Source organism: Raphanus sativus, unplaced genomic scaffold (genome assembly GCF_000801105.2).
Source record: "Raphanus sativus cultivar WK10039 unplaced genomic scaffold, ASM80110v3 Scaffold1480, whole genome shotgun sequence".
In the NCBI taxonomy this organism is placed as follows: domain Eukaryota; kingdom Viridiplantae; phylum Streptophyta; class Magnoliopsida; order Brassicales; family Brassicaceae; genus Raphanus; species Raphanus sativus.
Window position 1 is genome coordinate 1,555 of NW_026616791.1, and position 12,757 is coordinate 14,311.

The window sequence follows — 12,757 nt, forward strand, 5'->3', positions numbered from 1 at the left end:
TCGTCCAGGGCTAGGCATTTTCAAGTTCTCAGCCAGTGATGATGACTGGCGCAGGAAGTACTTTTATGTCAAGATTGACCCTTCCACGGTTCCTGTAGGCCGTGACCTTAGGAACGCATGGTCTGATATTTCCGGTTAGGATTTTAGGGATATGCTCACATGTTTATTTTTGTTTGTCATGTTGTGCTAATTGCCTTTTGACTCTTTTTGCAGAAATCAAAAGATCCTGTCAAGTTATCTAGCAAACTTACCAGAGCTCTCTACAGGAAGCTACAGCATAGCCCTAACACTTGGGTAGCTTACACTACTTCGAGAGTTGGATCAGCTAGGTTCCCTGAACGGTACCAAGCGTCCTTCCCTGATTCAGTGACGGTTGCTGGTTTAGAAGGTATCTTTTTATTCACAATTCATGATTTTTACTATCCGAATTTGTCTTATGCGACTAATGGATTTTTTTTTTTATGTCTTAGTTTCTGAAGGTGATTCCATTCTCGAAGTTTCCTCCGGAGCAAGTACTTCTTCGAAGACTCAATCACAGAAGATGCCAATTCAACCTTCCTTCCGTTCCAGGGGTAGATCGACCAAGGCTGCCAGCTCCTCTAGAGGGAGTGATAAGAACCAAGGAGGATCCTTCCTCGACTCTGTGAAGGAGGTTCTTGATGAAGGAGGCTCTGCCCCTGCTAAAGGTGTCGTCTCTTCGGAACCCAAGGTTCAGGAAGTTGGCCTTCCCTCCGAGGTCCCGATGACTGAAGCTGATCCTCAAGTAATGAGGGATCCTCCGGAGTCTGAGCCCCCGAGGAACAAGAGGTCCCGAACCGACCAGGTTGATAGACCTTCGAGGTCTTCCTCCTCCTCCTCTAGAGGAGGAACCGTTGGCTGGAACTTTTCTCATTCAAAGCCTGGATCGGTCTTGGACGATCCGTGGGGTTTGGCTACTCTGATGAGGCACATGAAGAGTCCCGGGTGTCCCCTCCCCTCGATCTCCAATATCACGCACAAGGATGAGTACGTCGATATTGCTCATCACATGGGTCAGGTATGAAGTTTATTTCATCTTTCAGCTTTGTCTTTGGAAGATTTTGCTAAATCGTTTTCCGTTTTCCGCAGCTGGCTGGAGCTATTAACAGAGCTCAATTCAAGTTTGAGGACGCTGTACACAATGCTCCTAGCGCTGAGGAATTAGCCCAGGTCACTGAGTTGGTCAAGGCCAACAAGACTGAGCTCAACCAGACTCGGGCTCTGATCTCGGATCTCCAAGCCGAGGTGAAGAGACTTGGCTCTAAGTGTGATGCTCAGCAAGGGACGATCGAGAGCCAGCTGATTGACCTCCAGGTGAAGAATAGGAAGATTGGGGAGTTGGATGCTGCCCGGAAGATAGCCGAGTATCAAGTCAAGGAGCTGATCTCCACATCCCAGAACAGCCAGAAGAACAAGGAAGCTGAGGTCAGGCTAGCCGTCCGGAGGGGAAAGAAGGAGGTAGCTGAAGCCTACAACAAGATTCTGGTTATTGTCAAGGAGAAGTTCTCCAAGAAGAAAGATGAAGTTGACCTCCTGGTTCATGCCCAAGAGATTCAAGCCAACACCGAGCTCCTGAAGGACATACTGGATGGTGAGATTAAGAGTACTCAAGATGAGTATGATAACTTGGTGGCGCTAATGCCGGAAGCTGTTGCGGCGTACGAGAAGGCTCAGGTTTCGGACTTCTCGATTGGCAAGCTTCCTCTTCCCCAACTCTCTGAGAGTTCAGGTACTTTCGAGATTAATATGTTTAACCTCTCCTTTTCCGGAGAGTTCGGTTCTAATTTGGGATTGGTGGGTTCTTACTCAGCCCCAGTCGAAACCGCCTCTGGAGGTAGCGACAAGGAGATGGAGGAGGTTCCTGAGGAGGAAGATCCAGCTGGCAAGGGAGCTGAGAAGAGCTCGGATGACAAGGAAGTTTAAGAACTGATGCTCTTTCGTGTTTTCTAGGATTTCTGCCCGATGGGCTTTGTTTTCATTTGTTTCTCAAACTTATAGCCTGAGGAGGCTTTTAAACCTTTATCTGTTGCATTTTGAATCTTTGGTTAGCCTGGGGAGGCTTTTAAACCCTTGTTTAATTTCAAACTTGGTTTTCTTGTTTCGTTTTTAGTTTTTGGCTTTAGTCGTGAAATATGACAGCTTAATCATAATCGATCCTTACGATAAGTCTGGAAGACTTTGGTCGTTTTTTTTTTGTTCCTTAAGAGGATTCCTTGAAGTATCGGGATTAGCTTAGGGTTTTTAGGAACCTAAGTTCTGGACACCTTAGGTGGGGGTTCTTGGGAACCTGAACTTGTTTGTGGGATTTTAAGACCCGTTGAGACTTGCTTAGGATTTAAGACCTTCTGAGGTTTGACAAGGATTTTAAGACCTTTGTGATTTGATGAGGATTTTAAGACCTCGAAGATTTGATAAGGATTTTAAGACCTTGGAGAATTGACAAGGATTTTAAGACCTTGGAGATTTGGTAAGGATTTTAAGACCTTAGATCCAGGTTCGTCGAGACCTGATATTCTTCGAAGGATTTTAAGACCTTTAGGATTGTTAAGGATTTTAAGACCTTAGGTCCGGGTTTTGTTGAGACCTGAGCTAATCCGAAGGGTTTTTTGGACCCCAGGTCCATGTTTACAGGGACCTGTTTGGTTAAAGAATTGAGATATCGAAAATGATTTCTTTATTGATAGTTGGATACATGGTATCACAGTAATCATACACTTGCTGTATTATAACGATCATACGTTTGCTGCGTGGGCTATGTGACTTTAGTCAGACATATGCCCCCTTTGATTGTAGTGAACGAAGTGTTGAAATGAGGTTGGGGCTGCACTCATGACGGAGTTGCCTACGTACCCAGTCAAGGGATCAAGCCTAACGTAGTTCAGGAGTTTTAGGTACCTAATGATAATATCTCTTAAGATTCGTGGCATTCCACGATCTGATTTCAGGTACCCCAGTTCGCACCTTTCGGAGTCTGTAGACGCCAGGTCGTATCACGTGGATGATCTGGTAGGGACCTTCCCAGTTGGTTCCTAACTTCCCAGCATTTGGTTCTTTGGTTCCTTCGAAAACTTTCCTAAGTACTAGGTCACCAACAGCGAACTGTCGGAGCCTGACTTTGGAATTGTACTGTCGTGCCATTGCTTGCTGATAGTTCTGAATGCGAATCAAAGCTCGGTCCCGCCTTTCCTCGATTAGATCGAGGCTGTCAGTTAGGAGTTGATCATTAGCTGCGGGATTGGATGTACAGAGTTCCCGGCGTAGGCTACCAGCAATGGTTTCGGCTGGAACAACGGCTTCCATCCCATATGCTAAGGAGAAAGGAGTTTCTTCAGTAGCTTTTCGTGGGGTGGTCCGACATGCCCAAAGTACTTCAAGTAACTTCTCTGACCAGAATTCCTTCTGGGTTCCGAGGCGTTTCTTGAGGTTTGCTAATACTGATTTATTAGCAGCCTCCGCCTGTCCGTTACCTTGAGGTCGGCGAGGTGATGAGAAGGTCAGGCGGATATTCCACTTGTCACAAAATATTTTGAAATCGTGGGATATGAATTGTCCTCCATTATCAGTTACGATTTCGTACGGGACGCCGTGTCTACACACGATATCTTTCCATACAAATTGCTCGACCTCGAACCTGGTTACCTGCTGGAAAGCTTCGGCCTCTATCCATTTCGTGAAGTAGTCCGTTAAGACTAAGAGGAAGCGTAGCTTCTTCTTTCCACTTCCTGATGGTACTAGTGGTCCCACGATATCCATGGACCATCTCATAAATGGGTAAGGGGCGGATATGTTAGACAGCTTCTCCGCAGGTTGGTGTATAATCGGTGCATGCCTCTGGCATTTGTCGCATGAGGAGGAATAGGCCTCGCAATCTGCAATAATGGTAGGCCAGAAATATCCTTGTCTTTTGATTCTGATGGCTAGAGCTCTTCTCCAGAGTGGTTCCCGCAGGAACCGTCGTGCATTTCCTTCATGAGTCTCATAGCAACGGAGCCATGGACGCATTTTAGGTAAGGTCCGGAAATGCTTCGTTTGAGGAGGACAGATTCGGTTACGCAATATCTTGCGCTTAATGCTTTGAGCTTTCGAGCCTCCCATTTATTGGGTGGAGTCTTTCCCTCCAGGATGTATTGCGTGATTGGAATTCTCCAATCCTCCCTTCCTACGACTTTGTTATGGAGAGACGAGGGAGGTTCCTGTTCGGGACCTGGTGTCGTGGTGCCCCCGGAGGTATTGGTAGGATTGGGCTCCAGGGAGTCTGAATTCCGAGGAATACCTCCAGATGAATTTTTGAGAGCTGTACGGCTTCTGGTCTTAACTCTGCAGATGATTGGGTCTGAGTTGGTGCCCCCGGGGGTATTCTCGAGATCAGGCTCTAAGGAGTCTGAATTTCGAGGAATATCTTCCGTGATTTGGATCGTGTTCCCGGAGGTATGCTTTTTTGGGCTGCATATTCTGGTTTTTGGAAACCAAAATGTTGTGAAAACCTGGGTAGCTACCGTTTCAGGGCAGGTACCTTCGAGTTGCGCTGTTAACTTGCTCTCTTTCTCAGCTTTAGTAGCTATGTCGATGCTTGGTTTCTCGATTCCTTCTACGGGTATGATTCGTTTTACGAGAGGGTCTGACGTGGAAGCTAAAGCAGCCAACGCATCTGCTGAGGAGTTCTCTCCTCGTGGGATTCTCGTTAGCTCGAATTTTTCGAACTGCCTAGTGAGGTTCTGGACGACTTCGAGATATGCCCCCATTCTTTCGTCCCTCGTTTCATATTCTCCGTGAAACTGGCTAGCTACTAGCTGTGAATCACTATAAGCGTTTAGCTCTCGGATTCCGAGGCTTAGGGCGAGCTTCAACCCTGCGATTAGCGCTTCATATTCAGCTTCGTTGTTTGAGGCGCTGAATCCGAGCCTATATGACTGCTCGATGGTTTCTCCTGCTGAAGAAGTTAACCTTAGGCCGATACCGGAGCCCTGTTTTGATGAGGCTCCGTCAACATAAAGGCTCCACTTCGGAGATTCCATTTCGGAGTCTAACTGTTCGGATGTTAGCTCAATGATAAAGTCAGCAAGGACCTGGGCTTTCGCTGCTGCTCGAGGTCTATACTCAATATCGTATTCGCTGAGCTCTATGGCCCATTTAGCCAATCGCCCTGACTGGCTGGGGCTGTGCAAGATCATTCGTAATGGTTGTGAGGTCATTACAACGATCGAATGCGATTGGAAGTAAGGTCGCAATTTTCTGGCAGCTGTTACGACTGCTAGAGCTAGTTTTTCCATCGCAGGGTACCTGGTTTCGGCATCTATCAAACTTTTACTGGTGTAATAGACAGGTCTTTGTTCGTTTTGTTCCTCTCGTACTAGAACGCCGCTGACTGCAGCAGTTGATACAGCGAGATATAGGTACAATGGTTCTCCTACTACTGGTTTAGATAGGATCGGAGGTTCGGAGAGGTAAGCTTTCAATTGCTTGAAGGCTTCCTCACATTTCTCGTCCCATAAGAACTTCTTATTATTTCTTAGAAGCTTGTAAAATGGGAGACATTTATCGGTAGACTTGGATATGAATCGATTCAACGCCGCGATTCGTCCAGTCAGTCTCTGCACCTCCCTGGTCATCTTAGGTGACGGCATTTCTAGGAAGGTTGCTATCTGCTGCGGGTTGGCTTCAATGCCTCTTTCGGTTACGAGATAGCCTAGGAACTCGCCTGAGGGTACCCCGAAAGTACATTTAGTGGGATTGAGCTTCATATCGTACTTGTTCAGGATATCGAAGCATTCCCTTAAGTGGGAGATATGATCTTCCCCAGCTGAGGATTTGACTAGCATGTCGTCAATATAGACCTCCATGGTTTTTCCAAGTTGTCCAGCAAACATCTTATTTACTAGCCTCTGATAGGTAGCTCCTGCGTTCTTTAATCCGAATGGCATAACCTTATAACAATAGGTTCCTCGTTCGGTTATGAATGCAGTTTTCTCCTGGTCCTCAGGATCCATCATGATTTGGTTATATCCTGAGAAGGCATCCATGAAGGATAGGAGTCGATGGCCAGCTGTTGCTTCAACTAGGCGGTCGATGTGAGGTAACGGGAAGCTGTCTTTAGGGCAAGCTTTGTTTAGGTCTGTGAAATCTACACAGATTCTCCACTTCCCGTTTTTCTTCTTTACCACTACTGGGTTAGCTAACCAATCGGGGTAATGTACCTCTCGAATGGACCCAGCTTTCGTAAGTCGGTCAACTTCGTCGTTAACAGCTTGAGCCTTTTCGAGACCTAGCTTACGACGCTTCTGTTTGATCGGTTTGAAAGTAGGGTCAACTTTTAGCTTATGGGTGGTGACGTTCGGATCTATTCCTTTCATGTCGTTGGTGGACAACGCAAAGGTTTTGACATTGCTTTTCAAAAAATCGATGAGCTCCTTTTTTGTCTCAAGAGGTAGCTCGGACCCGATGCTCACCTGTCTTTCAGGATCTGAGTCGTCGATGCAAACTTTTTCGGTTAAGTTCCTGGGGGGACCTCGAATATTTTGTTGCATTTCGCGACCCTCCTGGATCTGTAATTGCTATTGGGGGGACTTTTTGAGGATTTCGAATCCTCCCAAATAGCAGATCCTGGATATCTTCTGGCTACCATGTATGGTAGCTATCCCTTCGGGTGTTGGGAATTTTACGCACTGATGGTACGTTGAGGCTACTGCCTTCATTTTGTGGATCCAAGGTCTTCCCAAAATCGCGTGGAACGGGGAAGGTCTATCGATGACTACTAAGTTGGTCATTTTCATTATTCCGCCAGCTATGACTGGGAGCTTGATAGTTCCCAATGAGGTAGCTGTTTCTCCGGAGAAGCCTACGAGGTTAGCTTTTTGGCCAATAATTTCGTAGTCGTCTATTTCCATCCCTTTTAGGGTGTTATAGAAAATGAGGTCGACAGAGCTTCCTGTGTCTATCATGAGCTTAGGAACCTCGTATCCTGCGATGTTCAAGGTGACGATCAACGCATCATCGTGAGGTCTGTCAAGGTTTGAGGTCTCGCTCTCCCAGAAAGAAATCTTAGTATTGGATTCAGGGTTAGGAGGCTTAGGTCCAGTGTTAGACACAGCCTTCCGCACGTGATTCTTAATGGAATTGACGGAGTCTTGACATATGTCTGATCCTCCAAGGATACAGTCTACCCTCGAGTCGGGGTTTGATTGAGGGGACGGTTTGCTCAAGAGAGCTTCGACTTGTAAACTTTTTCCTTGGGGGAATTTCCCAAGAATCATGTCGACTCTTTTTTTGGGAGCTGGAGGTGGCGAATCGGTCTCCTTCTCAGGTGACCTCTCGCGTTTCGGGGAAGTGTCCCTGGAACCTCTTTTCTGATAAGGTGGCGGCTTTTTAAGGTCCACGCCCTTTATTTCTCCAGCTGCGAATTTAGCTGCCAGCTGGCGTTGGAGGTCCCAACACTCTTCGGTTGAGTGTCCTTCGCGATCGTGATAAGAGCAACGTTTGCCTTTATCGAAGCCTTTTGACCAGGGAGTTTTGTTTGCTGCTGCAACAGGTTTCTCTTCCTTGTCTTCCTCGATTGCGTAGGAATGTTCTCCCTGAGTTTGATTATTTCGAGGGTTACCCTTTTTATGAGGTCCCTTAGTCTCGGAGGAATCACCTTTCGAATGATTCTGAGGTTTCTTGTGGAGTTTATCCAGTGCAGCTGTCTCCTCCTCCAAAGTAATATATTTGGTGGCTCTATGAAGAGCGTCATCGATAGTTGGAGGAGCATTGAGTGTTAACTCTGACCAGAATTTCGATCTATAGAACAGACCTCTCCTAAGGGCCTCGATGGCGACTAGGTCGTTAGGATTCGAGAACTTAGTTCTTATTGCCCTGAATTTCTCAATGTAGACTCGTAATGAATCTCCCATTCCTTGACTGACCTTCCAAAGGTCGGCCTCGGAGGCTTGCTTCCGGATATGGGTTGAGTATTGCTTCATAAAGGCGTTGGTTAATTGATCGAAGTTGTCTATCGAGGCTGGCTCGAGACCGGAGAACCACTCAAGGGCTGTTCCGACCAAATTTTCGGCGAATGTTCTACAGTAACCTGCTTCACATTCTTCCTGAGTGAAATGGGCTTTAACAATTGCCAATCGGAAAGCTCTCAAATAGGCTTTCGGGTCGGAGGTCCCATCATACTCAGGAATTCTGATTTTTCGGGTATCTCTTATGTGAGAGCTGGCAATTCTGTCCGTGAATGGAGTTCCACGGGTTTTTTCGATTAAGCTATCGATTTCGGGAGCTGAACTCGTAGATTTATGGACTTGAGCTCCCAATTTCTGGAGAGCCGCGTGAGTTCTCTCCATATATCTACGGATAGCTTCAGGTCCTTCAAACGGAAGTATGTTTGGATCGTTCGCAGGTACCCGATGGGTAGGTTGCTGACGGAATCGAGTTGGCTCATCTTCCCATGCGGTTGGTGGGCTAAGTCGCTCGACATTTCTTGGGTTATCGGAGTTTATCCTTTGATAACCGTCCCCATTCGGGACCGAGCTTCTAGTTTGATAAACCGAAGCTGACGCTCTGCCTCCAGATGGGAAGGATATTCCTGCTCCGGACCTAGGATCAGGTGGCGGAGGAGGTAAACGAGTACTTCTGTCAGTGACCTGACCGGGTGTGGAACTAGTTGTCGCTACGTTACTTCCCATAGCACTGGCATTAGGTGGATTGAACACGGGAACTGTTCCAGTATGAGGTGTCTGGAAAGCAGATCCGCGTCCTTCCGGGGCAGTGCTATCAGGGGAAAAGTTTAAACGTGCTCGGGGAAAAGAGGGATCGGTTAATCGATCATGGAAGATGACCCCCGGAGCTTGACGTTGCGGTGGTTGGGTTGTTGCGTTTAGAGATCTGGTTATCTCTTCGAATCGTTGTTGACGTACAGTCAGCTGATGCATCGTGCGCTCACTTTCCTGAGCTCGGTCTACTAATTGTATCATCATCTGGCGGATCTCAGAGAGCTGAGCCTCCGTTTGATTCGGAATGGCTTGCTGCTGAGGATTCTCGGTAACCGGGAGCTCGGAGGTGTTTCCACCTGATGACCTCGGGTTAGTAACTCCGGTTGTAGTTTGGCTCGTTCGAGCATCAACCGGAAGCTGTTGCCCAGATCGGTGGTCGCCACGTTGAGGCTCTGTGATTACGAGACTAGAGCCTCCGTCATTCGGTGAGCCATCGCTCTGAATCGGGAGGTTAAGGTCAGACGGGGTTGTTGTCTGATCGGTAGGGTTCATCCTCGAGTTAGAGTAAGGGATTCGATTGTTTCTTCCCCACAGACGGCGCCAATTGTGAGGGGTAAAACTCACACCTAGATTTTAGATCAGGTTTTATGTTTAGAAAAGGTTAGGGAAAGATTAACGCGGGCTGAATCCCGTAAGAACTTGATGAATGAACTTCGATTTGTATTGATATAATAGAAATGGGATGGTTACAAAAGATGATCTTTGATGAATACAAAGATTACAAGAGAATTACAAATAAGAACGTTTCAATGAATGTTGAGTAAGATATGAGTAGGATCCCATCCCCTTCTTGGTCTTCGACCTTCTCTTTTTATAGCTTTGGACTTCTTTAGGTTGTTTGCAACTGATCTCCGAGATCCTCTCCGCTTGAGGTGGAATCTGCAACAGCTTCCCCTTGACCGGGTCCTGCGCTTCTTCTGGTTGCGACGTGAGCTTCCTCTTCGTCGTGACCTCCTTAGTTAGGATCCTTAGCTTTCAGCCTCCGGTTCTAGCTTAGCTCTCTTTTAGGCTTCAGACTCGTGATGGGCTTGCCGTGGCCCATCATCATCTTTATTATTGAATAATCAGCTACCGGGCCATATTCGGGCCCAACAGGCGTCGTAGTTCCACACGGTTCAAAAGTTATGGGGTTTTCAAGATTTGACCCGTTTCAAATTGAAGAAAAATAAAATAAAAAAGGGTGCAACACGGGGACTTCCCGGGAAGTCACCCATCCTAGTACTACTCTAGAACAAGCACGCTTAACTACGGAGTTCTGATGGGATCCGGTGCATTAGTGCTGGTATGATCGCACCCGTTAGTACATGACTCGCAATTCCATATATCCTTTTAATCCGAGAATACGAGTAGATTTGCGTGTGGCCCACCTGAGTTTTTTTTTTTTGTAATTTTTCCATGCATCAAAATGTATGGATATTGATATAGGAAACTGCAAAAAACACCCGGAAACAGCGTATCGCATCTCAATCACGGCCTGAAACATTCGACAGCCTGTTTGAGGCTCTAAACGGCAGAATTTGGGCCCGAAAAATCGCCAGCCCTATTCACTGACCTAGATGGTTTTGGGGGCTTTCCGAAATGGTGCTGTGGGCGTCGTAGTTCCACACGGTTCAAAAGTTATGGGGTTTTCAAGATTTGACCCGTTTCAAATTGAAGAAAAAAAATAAAAAGGGGTGCAACACGAGGACTTCCTGGGAGGTCACCCATCCTAGTACTACTCTCGCCCAAGCACGCTTAACTGCGGAGTTCTGATGGGATCCGGTGCATTAGTGCTGGTATGATCGCACCCGTTAGTACATGACTCGCAATTCCATATATCCTTTTAATCCGAGAATACGAGTAGATTTGCGTGTGGCCCACCTGAGTTTTTTTTTTTGTAATTTTTCCATGCATCAAAATGTATGGATATTGATATAGGAAACTGCAAAAAACACCCGGAAACAGCGTATCGCATCTCAATCACGGCCCGAAACATTCGACAGCCTGTTTGAAGCTCTAAACGGCAGAATTTGGGCTCGAAAAATCGTCAGCCCTATTCACTGGCCTAGATGGTTTTGGGGGCTTTCCGAAATGGTGCTGTGGGCGTCGTAGTTCCACACGGTTCAAAAGTTATGGGGTTTTCAAGATTTGACCCGTTTCAAATTGAAGAAAAAAAAATAAAAAAGGGTGCAACACGGGGACTTCACGGGAGGTCACCCATCCTAGTACTACTCTAGAACAAGCACGCTTAACTACGGAGTTCTGATGGGATCCGGTGCATTAGTGCTGGTATGATCGCACCCGTTAGTACAAGACTCGCAATTCCATATATCCTTTTAATCCGAGAATACGAGTAGATTTGCGTGTGGCCCACCTGAGTTTTTTTTTTTTTTTGTAATTTTTCCATGCATCAAAATGTATGGATATTGATATAGGAAACTGCAAAAAACACCCGGAAACAGCGTATCGCATCTCAATCACGGCCCGAAACATTCGACAGCCTGTTTGAGGCTCTAAACGGCAGAATTTGGGCCCGAAAAATCGCCAGCCCTATTCACTGGCCTAGATGGTTTTGGGGGCTTTCCGAAATGGTGCTGTGGGCGTCGTAGTTCCACACGGTTCAAAAGTTATGGGGTTTTCAAGATTTGACCCGTTTCAAATTGAAGAAAAAAATAAAAAAGCGGTGCAACACGAGGACTTCCCGGGAGGTCACCCATCCTAGTACTACTCTCGCCCAAGCACGTTTAACTGCGGAGTTCTGATGGGATCCGGTGCATTAGTGCTGGTATGATCGCACCCGTTAGTACATGACTCGCAATTCCATATATCCTTCTAATCCGAGAGTCCGAGTAGATTTGCGTGGGGTCTGTTGGGGTCAAAATCGGTCAAGACGAAATCGATGTCCGAAAGTCTCGGACAAACATGAAAAATGTTAAAAGCAACCTCGAGAGACTAATTGTTAATCGAGAAACCTTAAGAAAAATTAAGTTCGAGATTCATCGTCTCGAAATCAACTGCTAGAAACATTTTCTACACAAGGAAAAACCTACGGAAAACTAAAAACGCAAGAAACACGAACACGCCAAAGGAACCGAGCAGCCAACACCGAGCGTGGCCGTGGCCGCCGGGCGGCTAGCCCCGTGCTGGCCGTGGCCGCCGGCGGCTAGCGCCCGTGCTGGCCGTGGCCGCCGGGCGGCTAAGCCCCGTGCTGGCCGTGGCCGCCGGCGGCTAGCGCCCGTGCTGGCCGTGGCCGCCGGCGGCTAGCGCCCGTGCTGGCCGTGGCCGCCGGGCGGCTAGCCCCGTGCTGGCCGTGGCCGCCGGCGGCTAGCGCCCGTGCTGGCCGTGGCCGCCGGGCGGCTAGCCCCGTGCTGGCCGTGGCCGCCGGCGGCTAGCGCCCGTGCCGGCCGTGGTCGCCGGGCGGCTAGCCCCGTGCTGGCTCGGGTCGTCGGACGGCTAGTCCTCGTGCGTAAATTCCAAACCTCCGGGTCGCCAGAAATCCGTGTTTCGCGACTTTCCGAGTCCTTGCTAGTAAAACTCCTTTTTCTGTTCCGGGATTTCTAAAAACCCCTAAGACGTCAACGGACAGGAAGACTTCGTATAGAACGGTGATGGTTATCTTACAACACCATTCACCTTAGCAATGGATCGAAGATCTTCCGAAAGACTTGACATCCAAGTAGGAGCATCCTTTTAGAGAAGTCATAGAGAAACAGCGGAAGATCGGAATATGGCCCGAAAGGGACCAACTCCGATCGGACAACCAGTTTACGATTTTCTAAAAAGATAGATACGACGGTTTACAATTATCTTCGCCTAACAAGATAAATGTTAAACTTCCAAAAAGTTAAATGTCAACTTTCCGAAAAGATAAATGTCAACTTTCCCGATAAGCACGAAAACCGACGAAAATGGAAAAAGTCCAGCCCACGGCAGACTCAGCCCATCAACGATAGACCGTCCTATGGGAGTATATAAGCAATGCTAGGAGCAGAGGAAGGGGGATCCGAAAT

The 12,757-nt window shown here is 47.5% G+C and overlaps 1 protein-coding gene and 4 non-coding genes across 5 annotated transcripts; 1 reads left to right on the forward strand and 4 right to left on the reverse strand.

Annotated features, from left to right (window-relative positions):
- Positions 1-213: 213 nt before the first annotated feature.
- On the forward strand, positions 214-2,083 carry LOC108837359 (uncharacterized; the record flags this gene model as incomplete). The annotated part of the gene is made up of 3 exons (XM_056998899.1): positions 214-388; positions 471-1,036; positions 1,108-2,083. Coding segments are annotated over 3 exons (1,575 nt in total), but the record flags the coding sequence as incomplete, so codon positions are not given.
- Positions 2,084-9,945: 7,862 nt separating this feature from the next.
- LOC130504291 (5S ribosomal RNA) lies at positions 9,946-10,064 on the reverse strand. The gene has a single exon (XR_008941210.1). It is a non-coding gene; the product is annotated as a 5S ribosomal RNA (ribosomal RNA).
- Positions 10,065-10,438: 374 nt separating this feature from the next.
- Positions 10,439-10,557, reverse strand: LOC130504288 (5S ribosomal RNA). Its single transcript, XR_008941207.1, has one exon. It is a non-coding gene; the product is annotated as a 5S ribosomal RNA (ribosomal RNA).
- A 374-nt stretch (positions 10,558-10,931) lies between these two features.
- Positions 10,932-11,050, reverse strand: LOC130504290 (5S ribosomal RNA). The gene has a single exon (XR_008941209.1). It is a non-coding gene; the product is annotated as a 5S ribosomal RNA (ribosomal RNA).
- A 377-nt stretch (positions 11,051-11,427) lies between these two features.
- On the reverse strand, positions 11,428-11,546 carry LOC130504289 (5S ribosomal RNA). The gene has a single exon (XR_008941208.1). It is a non-coding gene; the product is annotated as a 5S ribosomal RNA (ribosomal RNA).
- Positions 11,547-12,757: the final 1,211 nt, after the last annotated feature.